Source organism: Dendrobates tinctorius, unplaced genomic scaffold, assembly GCF_039654945.1.
Source record: "Dendrobates tinctorius isolate UK_male_01 unplaced genomic scaffold, ASM3965494v1 ptg000211l, whole genome shotgun sequence".
NCBI classification, from domain to species: domain Eukaryota; kingdom Metazoa; phylum Chordata; class Amphibia; order Anura; family Dendrobatidae; genus Dendrobates; species Dendrobates tinctorius.
The window spans coordinates 26,097,633-26,119,037 of NW_027361878.1; the positions used below are offsets into that span (position 1 = coordinate 26,097,633).

At 45.2% G+C, this 21,405-nt stretch overlaps 1 protein-coding gene across 1 annotated transcript in view; it reads right to left on the reverse strand.

Moving 5' to 3' along the window:
• The window catches only part of EML3 (EMAP like 3), an 87,817-nt gene that overhangs the window by 47,527 nt on the left and 18,885 nt on the right, over nucleotides 1–21,405 (reverse strand). The window contains exons 5-9 of the mRNA XM_073554656.1: nucleotides 6,276–6,376; nucleotides 5,845–5,880; nucleotides 5,329–5,452; nucleotides 4,140–4,289; nucleotides 2,918–2,987 (exon numbers count right to left, since the gene is read on the reverse strand). Of these exons, the coding sequence (XP_073410757.1) occupies nucleotides 2,918–2,987; nucleotides 4,140–4,289; nucleotides 5,329–5,452; nucleotides 5,845–5,880; nucleotides 6,276–6,376 (481 nt within the window). The remainder of the gene's footprint in view (nucleotides 1–2,917; nucleotides 2,988–4,139; nucleotides 4,290–5,328; nucleotides 5,453–5,844; nucleotides 5,881–6,275; nucleotides 6,377–21,405) is intronic.

The window sequence follows — 21,405 nt, forward strand, 5'->3', positions numbered from 1 at the left end:
AACAATAAAAGGGAAAACCTGGGTAACAATAACAATGGTGGCCCTGCGATAGGGAACGGGGAAGTGGAGACCTCCTGCACTCCCCCGAGTCAGTGCCTCTACACTCCTAACGTTCCCTAGGCCGGTTCTGCACCGGGCGCGATCAGGAACCTAAAAACCCTGACTCGCCCTGCACCTAAACCCTCACTAGTGAAGTGGACGGTGCGGAAACTAATCCCACCATTGCACTAAAACACACATAAGGAAAAGAGACAAAACAGGGAAACACCACTTAGCTTTGCTCTGTTGCTTACGCTCCCAGCAACAGAACCCACCAGCTGCGTGCATCTTTTCCTCCGACCGGATCCAACACCATAATGCAGCCTTGGAGCAAACAGAGTCCAGCACCTGCGTGCAGCTGTCCAGAAACAGAGTCCTGCATATGAGTCCAGCTTTCCAGCAAAAGAGTCCAGCATCTTGAGTCCAAGGTTACTTGTGCATTTTCTCTGTCATTTCCAACCTGGATCATGACAGTACCCTCCCCTTAATGAGGGGCCTCTGGACCCTCAAGACCGCTCCCCATTAGGGAACCACCTACAGCGGGGACGCCCAGATCTGGAGTTCACCCCCTGCCACTACCTGACACTTCAGGTTAATGACAAATGCACCGCTGGCATAGGCAATGTATGTTCAGAAGGCACCACACATCTCCAAAGCGCCAACCTGGGGAACGAGTTATGTAGGTGTATGTTCGGTATGAGCTGGTAAGACTCCGCAACACACTTCCACAAGATGTTTTTTGGTGGCCACCCATACATGCTCGTTCAAACACAGGTCCGGACCTGAACGTCCATTGCCACACAGTCGTTTGTCATAATTCGGTGAACTCATTCTGGGATCGACAACAGAGGCGTCCCCCTGTGTCACCACACTCACATCCCCGCTATTCACCAAGGGAAACACCACCCTCCAACCCTTTACACCACGAGGTCTGCACCTCCCAGGGTTGGCTAATGGCGAGGGTTGAGATTTGCCCCTACTCCCCCACAGCGCACCTGCTGCTCACACTGGAGAGGAAGGGGCCTGGGATATGGAGGAAAAATACACTCCCTGGTCGCCTTCCTCCACACGGCCAGGAGGGGGCGGCTTCTTCGGTGGTATGGAAGATTTGGCGTGAGCCCCACAGACTTTAACACCAGTCTGCTCACTCCCAGGACGTACCCCTTCACCTCGGGGAACCCCAGACAGCACCATGGGGACACCAACTCCACCCACCTGTCTGGGTGCGTCCACCTGTATGAACAAGTCCCGCTCCCCAGCAGCGACTCTAGGGGGCTTCATTGCCAGCCGCTATTTGATTTTCCGGTTGAGTCAGAGGGAAGGCCCCAGACCCTGATTTCTGCTGCTGGAACTGCTTACACACCATGCAGCTCCTCACTCACCTCAGTGAGGCCCAACAGCAAATGCTCACAGGTCTGAACATGGCCCGAGGCTCACCAGAAAAAAAAAAAAAAAAAAAAAAAAATTTATGGGTTAGTGATGTCACGGCCACGCGCGACTGGACACAGCGCCTCCAGCAGGGCGGATTTAGATGACACGCGTGACCCTGGATACACCGCCTCCAGAATTTAAATAATAACATGTGCAGCTGTCCAGAAACAGAGTCCCGCATATGAGTCCAGCTTTCCAGCAAAAGAGTCCAGCATCATGAGTGCAGCTCTACACCATAGCTGCCACTCCACCAAGCCATGCAAGAACTCCTTGCTGACACCATAGCTGCAACTCCACCAAGCCATGCCAGCCCTCCTCGCAGACACCATAGCTGCCACTCCAGGACTCTCACGGAGCTGCCCGGGACTCTCCTTCAGCTCCATCCTTCACCCAGGCTTGCTTGTAACTGAGGACCATCACCACCAGTGATTACCACACCTGACACTCTTTTATAGAGCAATCACACCTGTTTTATAATTACGTGCACAACTAATGTAACCAAAGTGCAATGACCCTAATGACCACCGGGGGGAAACTGGAAGTGAAACCACCACAGTGCAATGACCCTAATGGCCACCGGGGGGAAACTAGAACTGAAACACACAGCCAAAGGAAAAAAAAGGTTACTTGTGCATTTTCTCTGTCATATCCAACCTGTATCATGACAAATGGATTGCAGAGAGGGTAAGGTGCGTTCTGAGACCCTCTGCCTTGGACACCAACAGTGCTTGTCTGGGCATTGACCTGACAGTAACTGCTTTGCTCAGCGCAAATTATTTAAAAGGGTTGTCCACTATTTACCGTATATATTGATTGTCAAACCCCCACCGATCTTATATCGTTGACAATCAGCTGGCATGACCTGCGGTGGGTAGTTGCAAGCAGTGTGCGGATAGTCCGTACAGGGTCTTAGTGGCTGCTGTAGATCAGCTCTTATTCTCCTATCTTCTGTACCTGGCAGGAGTCACTAAAGAATCAATATAAAAATAGTGTTCCATTCCTTTACCTCTTTTAGAAGCCACTGCAAAAGATATATGGCAAGTACTTCTATAATACATGATCACACCAAGTTTTCCCAAGGAGTGAAACTTTAAGAAACTTTCCAAATTTAAAATGAATATTGTTTTTCTTTTTCATATAGATAGTTGTATCAATTCCCTCTTCACTAATTTCAGCCTTTTACAAGAAGGACAATCTAGGATTTGAGAAGGACATCATGGTCGGAAGAATAGAAGGAATAAGTCGAAGAAGAAGAACCAGTAATCCGATGGCTTGATACAATCAAGGTAATGGCGGAGAAAACCCTGGTGGACCTATTGATCTTCCTACAGAGCATTCCTCCATCAAGTCGCCATGGCTCGAGATCAAGCCGATGGCCTAATGTGGGCAATATGTTTATGCCCTCTAAGCAAATGGGGTGACTGTGAAAGGTACGTGCGCTTCTCACCTTACCGTCCTTGTCCACTCCAGCTGTTTGTCCAGAGGCCACTTTCACTCCATCCGGGTGGACGGCTAAACTATGTGTGATCAGCAATGGTGGAGAGAGCAAAAGATATGTGAGAGTTATGTACATTCCCTTATATTAGAAAAAATAAAAGTCAGTTGGGTTTTCCACTTTGCACAGTCTTTGTTTTCCCACAGATCTCCTGACCATAAGTTGATTACGGAATATCCTGCTATTAGGACCCCAAGTGATCTGCCATCTGTATTTTTTGCACTGAATATGAAGCAGTCCTGCACAGATTGGGAGTCCTGTGGCCAGTCTAGCATTGCAGTCCGTGTTCGGACAGATTTGTAGCCTTAAAGGAAAGCATCTTGTTTCTAATGATGCATGAAGTTGGCATTAAAACAGCTCTGCAGCATAGAGTTTGGGAGAAAAAAAAATGTAATAAATAATGTTAAAAAAAAAAAATCAGAACTTTTGCAATGCCTGCAGAATAATTAAATAATAATATTTTCTTTTTAAAAAACATTAAAACCTGATTTAAACAATAGGTCATTTTCTGACTGCGCACTCACAGACGGACCAATGTTTTTTTAATAGGACTGTTCAGACGAGGATTTGTCACATGGACCAAGTATCCTTGTGAAAATAAATCACAGCATTTAGTGGTCTCTTCTGTTTTTGCATGATCCGTAATGCATCTGTTTATGAATTCACTGCAATTGGTCTTGTAGTTTTTTTTATTAAATGTTGTCATAACAATATACAGAAAAAGTAAAAAAATATAAAAAAAATGTACCTACTAATAACACAGTTAACAATGCGGATGGCCTACTCATGTAAAATTTTCCAAATATTTTGGATAAATTGGACAGTTTTCATAGGCTCATCTGAACCCAAGTTTAAGCATATAAAAAAAATCCTATTTTCATCTAGAAAAACATTAGATAATTTTTATCTGCATTGTCATTCATATTCCATCGGTGCGTAATCAATATGTTGCTACATTTTTTGTAAACCACAGTATATATGTTATTGACTTCAATGCAGAAAGAAAACAAGAATAACCCATGTAAGAACACGGATTGCATTTTACACGGAATTTACCCAAAAATTATCGACCAGTGAAATCGTAAATGACTTTACTGATCAAACCTCTACAGTCAAAAGCAGAAATTCACCGACTTCACGCCTTCCCAAAAGGTCTCGTTCCCCCCGGACTTACCAACGAACGCAGTCCGTGTGCCGTAAAAAGTGGCGCTGAGTTCCACGGTTTACATCACAGATGACTATGACGCACGCGGTGAAATAGACAACTTCTCCGGACTGCAACATACGCAGATTGCATCGTGAATCACGGCCGCGACAACCATAACTATGGGTGCAGAAAGGGTTAAGGAGATCTCCTTAGTCAAAGTTTCGATAAAGATAAGGCGAGTGGACTACCCAAGTTACATGTACTATAAGTTCCAGAGTCACAAGCGTCTCTACAGTAAATTGTTCCAATTTGTTCTATCAACAAGTCATAGGATAGATTAGAACATGCTATTTTTATATTAAAAACAGTATTTTTTTCCTTTTTCTTTTAATTCCATGTATCTTTCAAAGCCTAAACAATTAAAAAAAAGTTATAAAAGATGGAATATATGCACAGCAAGTCGTTTTGACACTGCTGTGCTCATACTTTTTGATGTTTTTTTGTTGCGCTTTTTTGGCAGGTTCCAGATAGGATCTGCCTGAAAAAGACATTGTGTCTATATAACCTAAAGATGCCAATATACCCTGTATAGCAGTCAACCAACAGTCATCTTCCCTGACTCTCTCATACACATGAATGCTCAGATCAGCAGAGCGTTCATGAGCTCCCTATAGGGAATCGGTAGATTGAACTGAAACTTGCCTGATCCTTCTCTCCCCTGACATCATCTGTCGTGGGAGAGTCAGGAGGCTCCCATACACATGAGATTGTTTGCAGGTCGATCAATGCTTTGTCATATGAACAACATTTGTCACCAACACACAGAATATATGATAAATTGATGACCGCTGGGAATTCAACTGCTGAGACCCCACTAATCCAAAAAGAAAGGGAACAAAGTCCTCAGCGCTGTGTGAATAAGCTGGTATTGAGCATGTGTGACCACCCCACCTATAGAATGTGAATGGGCAGTGGTCGCACATGCTCAGTGGTTGCACATGCTCAGTGGTGCTTCCATTCATACTAGAATTTTAAGAACCTCCCATCTTGTGACCATTGGAGTTCCCAGTGATGAGACCGCCAGCAATCTTACATTTATTACCTGTGCAGTGAATAGGTGATACATGTCCTTTATGGAACAGCCCGTTTACGAGAAGAGACATGTTAACAGCAGCAGTAAGGTTTTATCAGGCATGTAGACTTAGTATAAGGATACACCCATTCTAACTGCAGCTTCTCACTCGGAAGTTCTGGCTTCTGGTCGTCATGGTTTTTTATGCAGGAAGGTATATACATTGTAATTGGTCGACCACGGAGAAAAACTTTAACGCTCATACCATCTATATAGGAATAGAAATCAATTATTAATATAATGTACAAGGTAATATAGCGCCATTATGGGAAGGTGTAATATAAACATAATCCCCTGTATTAGGATGATGTGGTAGGTCAAAATAAAAAAAATCATAAAGACAAAAATGACAATGGCATATAATATTAACTGGAAATCTGATGTTCCTCAAAACTCAAACTTCTACTATGCAAAAGTCAATATACAGTATTGGTAATCAAGAAAATAGGAGCTGATCTGCAGGACCCTGCAGCGGCTGCCACACATATGATATTGATAAATCTGATAAATTATCCTAAAGCTAAGCCATCAATATTATTAATCCAGACATCTCATTTCAAGATGAGGCAAATGATAGCATTTTGTAAAGCTAACACTCACCTATATTGTAATTTCCCCGTTTTGAGGAGGGGGGACCTGAAAGATATTTATATGACATATCAAAAAAAAAGGTACATCAGAATCAGTCCAAGGCAATAAATATACTTGTAGCGTGATATTTCTATGCTATTAACGACCACTAAAATATGATATTTTCTCAGCAGTGTCAACAAAACACTATTTAGTATTGTCTATGGAGGATACGAACAGGACAACCAACGTCAGCTAAAGAGGATGCAACTATCACTGCCGACAATAATTCAATATAGGACTTTAAGATTGTGATCTAGAAACAGACTTTCTGATATTTTCCTACAAAAATAGTTGGTTTACTAAAGCAAAACATTTTATTTCCTGCCACAGACACCGCTATTGTATCAGAATATCTCCAAGGCATACATTTCCATTTACCGTCTCTATTATATCCTTACCACTGAAAAGATTGGAAGTCGAGAGAACTTTCCTATCTAGTTTCTTACTCCTTTCTTTTGTGTCTCGGGGCAGTTTATCAGACGAACTGTTTCTGCGTAACCTACAAAAATACACGTTATGGTTAGAGTTCATCCGGTTATATATTTATACCCACATATTAGGATCAACTTCACACATCCAACATTAAAGGTCTATGTATGGACTGTAACGCAATGGTTCTGGATCTCCTGAGCCAAACGCAACATTTTCATAGTCCTAAAGACTCGTGGCCAATCCAGGCTTCTCGGCCTGCACTTGGACAATGAATATCAGACCAGTGAAAACCACCTACTAATGATGTACTGACAACTTTTCGATGTGCTATACTGCTGCCTTGCAGTGGTAAGAAAAATTGCAGCGAAGAAAAGGTACTAAAAAGAACAGGATAAAAACCAGAAATAAAGTGTACCTGTATCAGGTGTATGATTACGTAGTGGCTAAATTACCCATAAATAGGATATAGCTGAGAGTATAAATATATAAATCTTTATTAGTAAACATATGATAAAAGGTTTGAAAACTCGGAAGTAAAGCAGAGAAGGGTGGCAAGCAATGGAGCGGAGACGCTAATGCTTCACTTCAGCTCCAGACAAAGCTCTTCAGAGCGCCATTCTCAAGATCGTGGGGGTCCCAGCGGTTGGACACACTTTAAGGTTATGTGCACACGTATGCAGAAAATTCCTGACAAAAAAACGGACTCCTTCACAGAAGAACTAAATCAGCAATGCAAGTCTATTAAAAAAAAAAAAAATCAGACTGAACTTGGATGATTTTCACAGACCCCACCCGACCTTCATGTCCGAGAAAAATTCATGCCTGTCTGATCAAACTCCGATCAGATTAATCAGACCTTTTTTTCTGAAGTGGAGAAAACGGTCGTGTCACCCTATCCTAAGCAGGAACCGTTTGCAAACTGTACGGACACCGAAAAATGATGTTATCTATCATTCACCCTCATACAGATTGTATCCGTACATTTGAAAGGACCTTCAAATGAGAAGGAATCAAATTGTTATATGGTTTATTGGCACTAATTATCATCTATCTGCTTATGGGCTTTCTATCGGATTATTAGTAGTAAATTCATGATTGTGGACCCAAAAGAGCTGTGTAATAATCTCTTAGACCAAAAAGATTTTTAAAAAATCAAGGTAATCTGTGCCCAAACAAAGGAAAGAAAGCACCTTAAAAATGTATCAGAAAATTACCATTGTTTTTTGTTCATATTACAATTTGCACAAAAAAAAAATAAATCTTGCAATTTTCATACAGGCCACTAGGGCTATTCTAGACTAATATCTCCTGTTATTTACAGAAGATTTTTCTGCAGGATCATCACAGGTAAGAGTACAATGACAAGTAACTCCACTATACACAGCTGATTACACAGGATCCACAATAGGCAAGTCACAGCTGGTCCTGCTCCCCCTCCCTTCACAATGACCTTTGCACACACTCCTTAGATGCTTGAATACAAAAGAAAGGTTCCAAGTCGGACTATTGCTGCTAATGTACATGCAAATTTTCTGAAATATTAGGAAGTACAAGTTTAGAATAATCACAATGTCAATATCAAAACCACAAGATAGTGGATAGCCAACTATCTACAATATATGGTATGGAAACATTTACCAACATTATATTACTAGTACAAGGGGAAAGTCTTAGTTACTCACCGGTTAACGGTATTTTTCGGAGTCCATGACAGCACCACCTGAGAGAGGGGATCCGCCCTTTTAGGAACAGGAAACCTACAGATACAAAAAGGGTGGCACCTCTCCCACGCATCAGTTGGATTACAGAGCACAAGGGGACTTTCAAGGTTAATGCATGGTTTATGTACAGTATTCTTTACAATTACAAACTTTAATCACCAGTGAGCATATACAAGAGGAGACGTGCACACCCAAATTAAACTAAAGGGAGGGAATATACGGGTGCTGTCATGGACTCTGAAAAATACCGTTAACCGGTGAGTAACTAAGACTTTATTCGGTCGTCCATGACAGCACCACCTGAGAGATTTACAGAGAGTAATATCAGCTTTAGGGAGGGACTACAGCCTGCAGCACCCTTATACCAAAAGAGAGGTCTGTAGAAGCACCCAGGTCTAGCCTATAATGACTATAAAAGGTGCTCGGAGAGGACCAAGTAGCCGCCTTACATATCTGGTCAATGGAGACTTCTGATCTTTCGGCCCATGAGGTCGCCATGGCCCTGGTGGAATGCGTCCTCAGCTTCCCGGGTGGCGACCTGCCCTTTGAGGTGTATGCTATTGAAATCGCCTCTCTAATCCATCTGGCTAGTGTATTTTTTGATGCCCTACAACCTTTCCTGGGGCCTTGGTGAGAGATAAATAGGGCATTATCTTTCTTCCAGGGATCGGTGACTGTCAGATATTCTATGAGGCCTCTCCTGACATCCAGGGTGTGTAGTTTCTTTTCCTTCTCGTTAGTTGGATTAGGGAGGAAGGATGGGAGAACTATTTCCTGTGTCCTATGGAAACTAGAAACTACCTTCGGCAAGTATGCTGGATCAGGTCTAAGTATCACCCTATCCTCTTTGAACTGTAAATAAGGAGGACACCTAGATAAAGCCTGGATATCGCTTATTCTGCGGGCTGATGTTAGAGCCACCAGGAAGGCTACTTTGAGGGACAGGTTTTTTAGGGAAGCCGACGAGATAGGTTCGAATGGGGTTTCTGTCATAGCAGTGAGGACTAGGTTCAAGTCCCACGGCATGAATCTATCCTTCATTATTGGCCTGGATCTACCTGCCGCTTTAATGAACCTGCTTACCCAATAATTACCAGCGATGTTACAGCTAAAAAGGGCCCCCAGGGCTGACACTTGTACTTTAAGGGTACTGGTAGAGAGCCCCATGTCCAGACCTTTTTGTAGGAATTCTAATATCTGAAATATAGGTGCTGAATCCCCAGCGACTACTCCTGAGCTTTGGAGGAATTTTTTCCAAATTCTAACAAATTTTTGTGGTAATGATTTTCCTACTCTTGAGTAGGGTGTTAATTAAGTCTGAGGAGAAGCCCTTCTCTTCTAATAATGACCGTTCAAACTCCACGCCGTCAGATGTAGGCCAGCTACCTGAGGATGGAAGACTGGGCCCTGGGACAGGAGATCCGGGATGTCCGGCAGAACCCAAGGATCGGACACCGACATGGTCCTGAGGCATGAGAACCATGCTCTCCTGGGCCAAAATGGAGCGATAACTATAACCTTCGCTCTGTCTTTCCTGATTTTCCTCATCACCAGGGGTAGAAGAGATAGGGGAGGGAAGGCATAGGCTAGTCTGAAGTCCCACTTTATCAGGATGGCATCTACCGCCAGAGGATTCTCTCTGGGATTTAGGGAGCAGAATTGTTTCAATTTCCTGTTGTCTCTGGTGGCGAAGAGGTCTACCTCTGGATATCCCCACTTTTGAACAATCAGATTGAATATGGAGGTGTTTAGGGACCATTCCCCTTGCTTTAGCTGATTGCGGCTTAAAAAGTCTGCCGTGATGTTGTCTCTTCCTTTTATATGCAACGCTATTAAAGATAGAAAGTATTGTTCTGCTAGTTGGAACAACCGCTCTGCTACAATCATCAGGGGTCTGGAACGGGTCCCGCCTTGGTGATTGATATATGCCACGGTGACCTGATTGTCGGAGAACACCCGTACGTGATGGCCCTGTAGATACACAAGGAGCTTTTTAGCCGTCTGCTCTACTGCTGTCAATTCTTTTAGGTTAGATGACATTCCTAACTGATGATGTTGCCATTGGTCCTGGACTAACATTTCACCCATATGAGCTCCCCAACCGGAAGGACTAGCATCCGTGGTGACTACGCGTGTTACGTTATACTCCCAGGGCACCCCTTTAGACAAATTATCCTTGTCCAACCACCACTCTAGGGACTCCCTTGTGTTACGGGACAAGGTTAGCTGACCCTCCAAGTAACCCCCAAGGACCTTTTGATGTAATAAGACCTCGCCCTGTAGTTTCCTTGCATGAAACTGGGCCCACTGGACTGCCGGGATACAGGCCGAGAGAGAGCCTAGAAGGGACATGGCTTTCCTGAGGGACATAGTGGGGTTATTGGAGGCGTTCAGGATCTGATAATGGAGGCGAACAAGCTTCTCCGGAGGCAGACGGCATTCCTGTTTTTCAGAATCTAGGGTTAGGCCCAAGAACTGTTGGACTTTCATTGGTTGCAACCGAGATTTTTTGACGGTCAGCAACCATCCTAACCGTTCTAGGGAAGACATTGCTTTTTGTAGATGTTGTAAACAATGACTCGCCGTTTTGCCTACAATAAGAAAATCGTCCAGGTAGGGGATCACCAGAATGTCTGATTCACGTAGATGGGCCATGACCTCCGCTATCACCTTAGTAAACACTCGGGGAGCGACTGCCACTCCAAAGGGGAGGGCCGCATATTGGAAATGTCGAATTGACCCATCCAACTGAACCGCCACTCTGAGAAACCGCTGATGGCCTGCATGGATGGGTATATGGTAGTATGCGTCTTTTAAATCTAACACCACCATAAAGCAGTTTTGGAACAGCAATTTTATTGCAGATTTAATTGTTTCCATTTTAAACGGATGTATGACCAGAAACTTGTTGAGGGCCTTAAGGTTTATTATTGTCCTAAAGGAGCTGTCTGGCTTGCGGACCAGGAACAGAGGGGAGTAGAATCCTTTCCCCCATTCTCCCTCTGGGACCTCTATTAGGACTTTCTTGGCGCACAGGTCATGAACCTCGGCCTCCAGGGCACCTTGTTCTGAAGCAGAAGACCTGAGTGGGGTGATTTTAAATTGATCAAGGGGGACCCTAGAAAACTCTAGTCGTAGTCCCACGGCTATTATCCCCAATATCCAGCTGCTATTAGAGATCAGAGACCAGGATGGGTAGAAGGCAGCTAGTCTCCCTCCTACCGGGGCAACTAGTCATTGGGGCGGCTTTTTCGTATCCCGAGCTGGACCTTCCTGGCGCCCCCCTCCAAACATGAATCCTGTACCTTTCCTTATCTTCTCATCCCATCTGCCCTGATCTCTGGACGGCCTTCTCCGGAAAAAACCTATCCTGGTAAAAGGGCGTCTGTAAGAGGGGTTCGGGAGACTGGGAAATTTCTTTGTCATCTCCAGCTTTCTCTAACAATTCGTCCAAGACGGGGCCGAATAGGTACTCCCCCTCGCAAGGAATGGAACAGAGACGGGACTGGGCTTGAATATCTCCCGGCCAGCATTTTAACCAGAGCGCTCTTCGCGCTGCATTAGATAGACCCGCGGCTTTAGCCGCCATTCTTGCAGAGTCTGCTGAAGCGCCGGCTAAAAACGCCGCGGCATTCTGAATGATCGGCAAACTTTTCCGAATAGATGTTCTTGAAGCTCCGTCTTTTAGCTCGGAATCCAGCTGATCTAGCCAGACCATCATGGATCTGGCTGTACAGGTAGCAGCTACTGCTGGTCTTAATGCGCCTGCTGACATCTCCCATGTCCCTTTAAGAAAAGAATCTGCTTTTTTATCTAGCGGGTCTTTCAAGGAGGCCATATCGTCAAATGTTATGGCGGATTTTTTAGACGCTTTGGCTACTGCTGCGTCTAGTTTCGGGGCTTTATCCCATCTGTTTACTACCGGGTTATCAAAGGGGTATCTCCGCTTAAAGGCTGGTGGCATGGTGCCCCTTTTTTCCGGTCTCTTCCATTCTCTGTCAATTAGGCTCTGGACCTTATCGTTTAATGGAAAAGCTCTGCGTTTTTTGGGGTCTAGACCCCCGAACATTATGTCCTGTGCCGAGAGTTCCAGTTTTTTGTCCGCTACCCCCATGGTGGACCGTATTGCTTTCACTAATTTGTCCATCTGGTCTAAGGGGAAGCAGAACCGGCTAGAGTCTTCATCCGAGGAAGACGACGAGGAGGCCGAGGAGTTGTCACCTTTCCTAGGGGCGACTGAGGCCTCCGAGCCTGAACCACTAGTCTCTCTTCTCCTAGACGGTTCACTTTGCGTTAAGAGTTTCATTTCTGCCCTGATCATCTCTCTCAGGTTTGAAGTGAAGTCAGGTGTCTCTTCCGCTACCTGCATAAACGGGGGAGAGTATAAGGGCCTGACCATCTACCCCTGGACTCCCTGTCTTTATTAACCCCTACCGTCTGCCGTATGCATGGCTGGCATAACTTTTTAGGGTGGCCATCTGGTAGGGGGAACTACAGAGGGCACATTCCCTGTGCTTCTGTTTTCCCGTAGCTTTCTTCCCCTGCAAAAAACATAAGGGAACACTGCATCAGGGTACATTCACGGAGATCTCTTACCCATGCAGATAAAGCAGGTACCGGATCACGGAGGGAGGCAGGGGGATCCTTTCTGGAGGAACTTTCACGGCTTTGGTCGCTAGTTCGTCTCTGCTTCTTCTGCTGGCCACTCGTATGCGGTTTTGTCGTGGCCTGTTTTGCGGGCGCTCCTGCGCCTCGCCCTGCTGGTGTAAGGGGGCTTCCGTCGTATCCATCGCTGGGGCCTCCGGAAGCACCCCAGCGGCGTCCCCATCTGCCTTATATGGCCTCCTGGTGTCCGGGTCAGCAGGTATTCGGCCATAGCACCACCCACCCGGGATCCTTGGCACTCCCTCCTCCATGCTCCGGCCCCCCCCCGCAGCCGCCGCGCGACCCCTGGACCGGCGTGCACCCGCGGCGCGAGTCGGAGGCCGGCCGGCACTCGACTTCCGGTATCGGTGCTTTCGCTCCGCCCCTTCCGCCGCATCACTTCCGCCGGTCACCAGAGCCCTGCGGGAGCGCGCGCGAAGGAGCCGCGCAGCGCCCCTGCACGGGATGCCTCCTAGCCCCACGCGCACGCCGCCATGACCGCCGCCAGGGGCCAGTATCGACCGGGAGGACCGGGCCTGGGGGAGCGCAGCAGGAACCCGGGGCATACATACCAGGTGCCGGCGTTTTCGGAGACGGCATCCACCGGACCCCTGCTCCACCTGCTTCGTCCACTGCCGTGGTGACCTACCCGGCCCCACCGTGGCGCTTCCAGGGACCCCGCACTGACTGAGGTAGGAGACCCCCTCGCTACCTGGGTCGGTCAGCCGGCCTGGGTATTCAATCCATGACGGACGATCTGTAGAGAGTCCTGTCCTCTAGGAACAGGAAACCAACTGATGCGTGGGAGAGATGCCACCCTTTTTGTATCTGTAGGTTTCCTGTTCCTAAAAGGGCGGATCCCCTCTCTCAGGTGGTGCTGTCATGGACGACCGAATAAAGTGGAGGAATTGCCCAAATCAATTAATCAGGATTAAGCTTTTTTTTATTTTTCTTTTAAAAAAAAAGGTCTCTAGGAAGGAATACAGTAATCTGGCTGGTGGTTTTGGAAAACCCTCATTTTTTTTTTTAATTTAAATTAATATTGCATTAGTTTATTCACATTCATTCCACAAGTAACACAGAAGAAACAGTCCATACAAAACCCCAAGTGACAAATCAGCAGAAAGTTAACATTCAGAAATATTCAAACTATTCTTGCACCAAAAGACCACTGTTGTTCAGCTGTGCCATGAGCAACTCCTTCTAATAAAGGGACAATTGTTTTATTATGTCTTCAAGCATTTAGTCTGTGATTTTATGGTTACTGTGTGCGATACAAAATGCCTCAAGAGTTCCCAAAAATTAAAATACTAATGAAAAAGAATGCAGAGCAGCCATGTGAAGAAACATGCCATTTTCTGATGATATTCTTTTAAAAGGGATTGTCTGCTGAGAATAGCAGTACCGACAACACAAGTACTGCGCAACAGCTCACATGAGCCACTGAGAATAGCAGTACCGACAACACAAGTACTGCGCAACAGATCACATGAGCCACTGAGAATAGCAGTACCGACAACACAAGTACTGCGCAACAGATCACATGAGCCACTGAGAATAGCAGTACCGACAACACAAGTACTGAGCAACAGATCACATGAGCCACTGAGAATAGCAGTACCGACAACACAAGTACTGCGCAACAGATCACATGAGCCACTGAGAATAGCAGTACCGACAACACAAGTACTGAGCAACAGATCACATGAGCCACTGAGAATAGCAGCACCGACAACACAAGTACTGCGCAACATATCACATGAGCCACTGAGAATAGCAGCACCGACAACACAAGTACTGCGCAACATATCACATGAGCCACTGAGAATAGCAGCACCGACAACACAAGTACTGAGCAACAAATCACATGAGCCACTGAGAATAGCAGCACCGACAACACAAGTACTGCGCAACATATCACATGAGCCACTGAGAATAGCAGCACCGACAACACAAGTACTGCGCAACAAATCACATGAGCCACTGAGAATAGCAGCTCCGACAACACAAGTACTGAGCAACAGATCACATGAGCCACTGAGAATAGCAGTACCGACAACACAAGTACTGCGCAACAGATCACATGAGCCACTGAGAATAGCAGTACCGACAACACAAGTACTGCGCAACAGATCACATGAGCCACTGAGAATAGCAGTACCGACAACACAAGTACTGAGCAACAGATCACATGAGCCACTGAGAATAGCAGCACCGACAACACAAGTACTGCGCAACATATCACATGAGCCACTGAGAATAGCAGCACCGACAACACAAGTACTGCGCAACATATCACATGAGCCACTGAGAATAGCAGCACCGACAACACAAGTACTGAGCAACAAATCACATGAGCCACTGAGAATAGCAGCACCGACAACACAAGTACTGCGCAACATATCACATGAGCCACTGAGAATAGCAGCACCGACAACACAAGTACTGCGCAACAAATCACATGAGCCACTGAGAATAGCAGCTCCGACAACACAAGTACTGAGCAACAGATCACATGAGCCACTGAGAATAGCAGTACCGACAACACACGTACTGCGCAACAGATCACATGAGCCACTGAGAATAGCAGTACCGACAACACAAGTACTGAGCAACAGATCACATGAGCCACTGAGAATAGCAGTACCGACAACACAAGTACTGAGCAACAGATCACATGAGCCACCGAGAATAGCAGTACCGACAACACAAGTACTGCACAACAGATCACATGAGCCACTGAGAATAGCAGTACCGACAACACAAGTACTGAGCAACAGATCACATGAGCCACTGAGAATAGCAGTACCGACAACACAAGTACTGCGCAACAGATCACATGAGCCACTGAGAATAGCAGTACCGACAACACAAGTACTGCGCAACAGATCACATGAGCCACTGAGAATAGCAGTACCGACAACACAAGTACTGCGCAACAGATCACATGAGCCACTGAGAATAGCAGCACCGACAACACAAGTACTGAGCAACAGATCACATGAGCCACCGAGAATAGCAGCACCGACAACACAAGTACAGAGCAACAGATCACATGAGCCACCGAGAATAGCAGCACCGACAACACAAGTACTGAGCAACAGATCACATGAGCCACCGAGAATAGCAGTACCGACAACACAAGTACTGAGCAACAGATCACATGAGCCACTGAGAATAGCAGTACCGACAACACAAGTACTGAGCAACAGATCACATGAGCCACCGAGAATAGCAGTACCGACAACACAAGTACTGAGCAACAGATCACATGAGCCACTGAGAATAGCAGTACCGACAACACAAGTACTGAGCAACAGATCACATGAGCCACTGAGAATAGCAGTACCGACAACACAAGTACTGAGCAACAGATCACATGAGCCACTGAGAACAGCAGCACCGACAACACAAGTACTGAGCAACAGATCACATGAGCCACTGAGAATAGCAGTACCGACAACACAAGTACTGAGCAACAGATCACATGAGCCACTGAGAACAGCAGCACCGACAACACAAGTACTGAGCAACAGATCACATGAGCCACTGAGAATAGCAGTACCGACAGTGGGAGGCGAGTATTGACCTTTTTTATTTCATGAGGTCACACTGGGGGGGATTAGGCAAGCCAAGAGCAATTTTTCAATGCATTATTTTTTTTTGTTTAATCATGTTAGGGATGTAGTATCTTTTTTATTTCAGGTCATCGAAATGCTTAATAGTTCGACTCGGTGGGGAGACTTAAAGTGCACTCTCCTAAAACATGAATCACATTGGATTTTTATGTTAAATACTTCTGTCCCAGCAGTGTGGAATAACCGCATATAACTGATTTCATCTTACACTATTGATTAACTGTTGTTTGTTCTCAATAGTCCAACCATTTATTTGTATTTTTTTTCTTTTTTAATGGATTTGCTATTTAATTAGTCATCAGATGTGAGTGGGAGGCGTTTATGATGTGGTGAGGGTATTTACGGTATTCACCTTGTACCTCACTATAGTCTGTCTGTCATGAGTAAGGATTACCATCCGAAACACGTTGATTAGAACGTGTTCTCCATTCACCATGAATTTGTAGTGTTACACATCTGTCCCGGATATCCCGGCCTCTGCTCCCTTCTCCTGGGACCACTGTCCTCTGTTGTGCTCCATGTCAGGTTTTGCAGGTCGTCCGGCGTGGATCCATGACATCATCTCCCTAGACTAATTTAAGGTCCATTGACATACACCTGTGTCTTGGGATTGAGACTCTAAACTTCTGTTTGGTGTTCTCCACCATCTGTGCATACTGTCCTTTACTTGCTTCCATCACTGTTGAGTAACACTTCATCCGTCCAGCTACTCCTTAGTTTCCTGAGGTTGCCAAGTCCTCGCATCCCACATGCTTTCCTGCAGCAATGCCGAGGGACAATGTGCCCACTCGGACTTGTGACTTAGAAGAGCCACCTCACCTGGTGAGCCAGACACATAGTGTGCACTTTTTATACAGTGGCTGTTTTTGTGGAATTTTCTTAATAAATAAGTCTTTTATTAATAATTGCTCTACTTTTTGTGTTTATAGTTCGTATGCAGGGCCGATATTAGGGGTAGGCAGACCAGGCAGCTGCCTAGGGCCCCTGCTCCCCCAGGGGCCCCCAGCTAGCGGCACATCACGTAGCCGCTGTGAGGCCCCTGTGAGGCAGGGGTCCCGCCTGCCCCCAGCGCTGACTCCCCCCGCCGCATTGAACTATACCATTACCGGCGAGTGCCGGTACAGTTCGAAGCAATGATGGAGGAGAGAGCGTCAGCTGACGCTCCCTCTCCCATCATTCCCCGCTTTGCGTCTGACACAGCCGGGGCGCGATGACGTCATCACGCACTCACGGTGTACCAGGCAGTGGAGGAGACAGGAGCCGGGAGCAGCGTGGGCATGAGGAGAAGGTGAGGATGTGTTGTTTTTTTTAATATATCAGTGTGAGTACTGGACTTTGAGGCCATTCGGTGGGCGGGGCGGCTATATACTATGCTGGGCTATATAGCATGCTGGGCTATATACCATGTGGTGCTTGGCTATATACTATGCTGGGCTATATACCATGCTGGTATAAGATTTGTTGTTAATAACTTGGTGGTGTGACGCTAGACACTACTAAAGGTCAAGCTGTGAGGCTTGTGTAGTCAAGAGGTCTGGGATCAGATAACAAGAGTGGTCATCATATACAGTACATAGGGGTAAGGCAAAAGATGTAGTCAGGCCACAGTCCAGGTCAGAATTCCAAGGTCAGAGGGTGTCAAGACAAAAAAGAGTAATACAAACAGGTAGTCAATAGGCAAATCCAGGGTCCGGAAACTGAAAATCGGATTGTCTCAATTCCAAGCTCAAAGCACAGTGGACAAACCACAAAGCTGAAATCTACGACTGGCAGCTATCGGGACAGACAGCTTAGTTAAGTAGCTGGGTAATCCCTTGGAACAGGGAACACCTGAAGGAAGCTCAGCACCTCCCAGTACCAAATTAAAGCCTAGCTGTCAGCTCAGCACACCCCTGCCATAGATTGGACATCTGTCCAAGATACACCGAGTGGTGGAATCGTGAAAGGTAGGAAACCACCACAGGATACCTTCAGATAAACTCGTGGAGTCCATGCAACAGGTCAGAGCTGTTGTGATGCCACAAAGTGGACCTACACAATATTATTAGGCAGGGGTTACATGTCATGGCTCATCGGTGTATGGTTCATGATGTCAGGAACTCGGATTGAGAGACTTGATGCAAGCTTTATCTAATTGAAATATTTCGAAGAATGTATCCACCATGTTGAAATACACGTGCATCATAATGGTATTTTTTTGTTGTTCAACAGTAATGTCCAGAATTGACCGACAGAGAAATACAGAACTTTTGCTGTTGTACTGCACACCCCAGCTATACTGCTGTTATACTTATCAGGCCGGGGTCAGACTTGCGAGAAACTCACACGAGTCTCTCGTGTCAATACCCGGCACTGCCGCCGGCACTTGGGACCGGAGTGTGCGGCTGCATAGAAATACATGCACCCGCACGCTCCTGTCAGAGTGCCGGCGGCAGTGCCGGGTATTGACACGAGAGACTCGTGTGAGTTTCTCGCAAGTCTGACCACGGCCTTACTCCGTCCTACTCTCAACTTGCTATAAATCAGCTAGGGATATATAAGTTCACAATCCTTGGATTTGATCAAGGCCAAGAGAGAGTCCTTATCAGTCCAGTATATGTCGCATCATAGATTTGTTTACAAATGACGTCAATGACTGGTTAATGATTGACTGTGATGGTGTAACACATTTTATTCCATACTGGACAGCAAAGTGTGTTCACATTGGCACCGGCTAAAATACAAACTATTTTTCTGGGGACAATGATGGACGGGCTCTTTTATGGGAAGTTAATTCTCCGAATAGACTGTTGTACGGAAATTTTAAACCAGATGTTGTTTCAAGTGTTAACTTAGGAATAGATTCTGGCATGCAATGGTGGAGCGGCTCCTGGGAACCGAGCGTACCGTAACCACATTTGATGATTTGCAGATGTACCACAAATGCTGAACACCCCATAAATAACAAGCCAGAAATTCTGACCTATTTATATCACAGTTATGTAAAAAACAAGAGCCTCACAATATTAGGGGGGTATTGTCATCTACAGGATCCTATCCCATTATGTAGTAGGTGTAACAATAATAATATTAGCAAATACCTCCAATTAGAAATGTGGTATAGTTTTTCTGATTCACTATGTCTCTTTCCACATGTGCAGGCATTGCATGTATCCATAGTTACGACTACTAGCCACTAGCTGTCACTATTTGAGTAATCATAACCATGGATACCTAAGGTCTTGCAATGCCTGCAAATGAGGAAACAGATATAGTGAATCAGAAGAACTATACTACATTTCTAATTGGAGGTATTTGCTAATATTATTACACCTACTACATATTGGGATAGTGTCCAGGAGATGGGAATATCCCTTTAACTCAATCTTTCTTCAGTACAGCCGATTCACAGCAGTCGGTACATTCTCTCCAGTATCAAGAAAATCACTGATGGTATAAACGGGCACTTTAACCAAACACTCATGAAAATCGTAAAAAATGGACGGTTTGAATGAGGCCTAAGGGTATGTGGATGAGGCGACCTCTTTTATGCGCAAGTGAACCTGCCATGTTCTCCAAGAGAAAGATGCTTCAGGACCACGTTGGAGATTTTTGCCCTGAAGCATCTTTTTTGCTTTTTTTTATGGTCACTTCCTGAGTCTTTTCTATTATTTTTTTTTAGTGTTTTTTTCCCCACTGTGTTTGGGTCATCTTTTGAATTGGAGCTTTTCACCCACTTTTCCTTTTTTTTTTTTTTTTTCCCAACCCCTTCAGGACCTATGATGTATATACATGGCATACGTCGTGTCCCGGCATTTGATGCGGGTTCCGGCGCTGAGTCGCATTTTTTCCGGCATATGACAGCTGATTTGATTTGGCTGGCATTCATAGCAGATGATGATTTTTGCTACACATAGCAGCAGCACAAGTGATCAGAAGATCACAACTTCAGGTCTCTTAAGGAGACTATTGAAGCAAGTGAGAAAAAAAAAAAAAGTTTTAAAAAATATAAAAGTTCAAATCACCCTCCTTTTGCCTCCTTCAAAGTAATACAATAAATAAAAAATACACATATTTGCTATCACTGCCAGATCTATCAAAATATAAACTTAATTAATCTGATTGGTAAATGGAATAATGCGAAAAAAAAAATCAAAATGCCAGAAATACGATTTTTTTGGTCGCCGCAGCATTGCAATAGCATGCAATAAGAGGAGATCAAAACATCAGGTCTACTCCAAAATGGTATCAACAAAAACGTCAGCTCGGCTCTCCAGAAAAATAGGCCCTCACCTAGCTCCAGATCCCAAAAAATGGAGAAGCTATGGGTCTCGGAAAACTTTGCCATTTTTTTTTTTTTTTTTTTTTTACAAACCTTGGATATTTTTTCACTTCTTAAATAAAGAACCTAGACATGAATGGCATCTGCAAACTCGTAATAACCTCGATAATCATAATGACAGCTGTGGAATTTCACTTTATATTTTTGCAATTTCTCCACACTTGGAATTTTTTTTCCCGTTTTTCGGTAGACTATATGGTAAGATCAATGGTGTCATTAAAAAGCACAACACGTCCCGCAAAAAAAAAAAAAAAAAACAAGCCCTCACACGGCCATAATGATGGAAAAATGGAAAAAAAGTTATGGCTCTGGGGAAGGGCAGTTTCACAGTGTCTCCGGTACGTGTAGTGACAGTTTTCTCACGTACCGGAGACACTGACACACAGATACATTCTAATGAATGTGTCTATGCACATGTCAGCGTGTTTTCACGGACCGTGTGTCCGTATGCAAAACACGCTGACATGTCCGTTTTTGTGCAACAGCACGGATCACACGGACCCATACAAGTCAATGGGTCCGTGTAAACACGTACCGCACACGGATGCTGTCCGTGTGCCATTCGTGTGCGTTTTTAAAAGTCAAAGGGTTAACACTGAAAATAATTTTTCAAAACCACGGACACGGACGGTATACGTATGCACACTGATAGCTCCGGTACAGGTTTTTCCAGTACCGGAATTATCTGGACGTGTGAAACTGCCCGAAGAAGAGGTGCAAAAAACGGAAAGTCACAAGGTGGTGAAGGGGATTAAATTATTATTTCACAAAT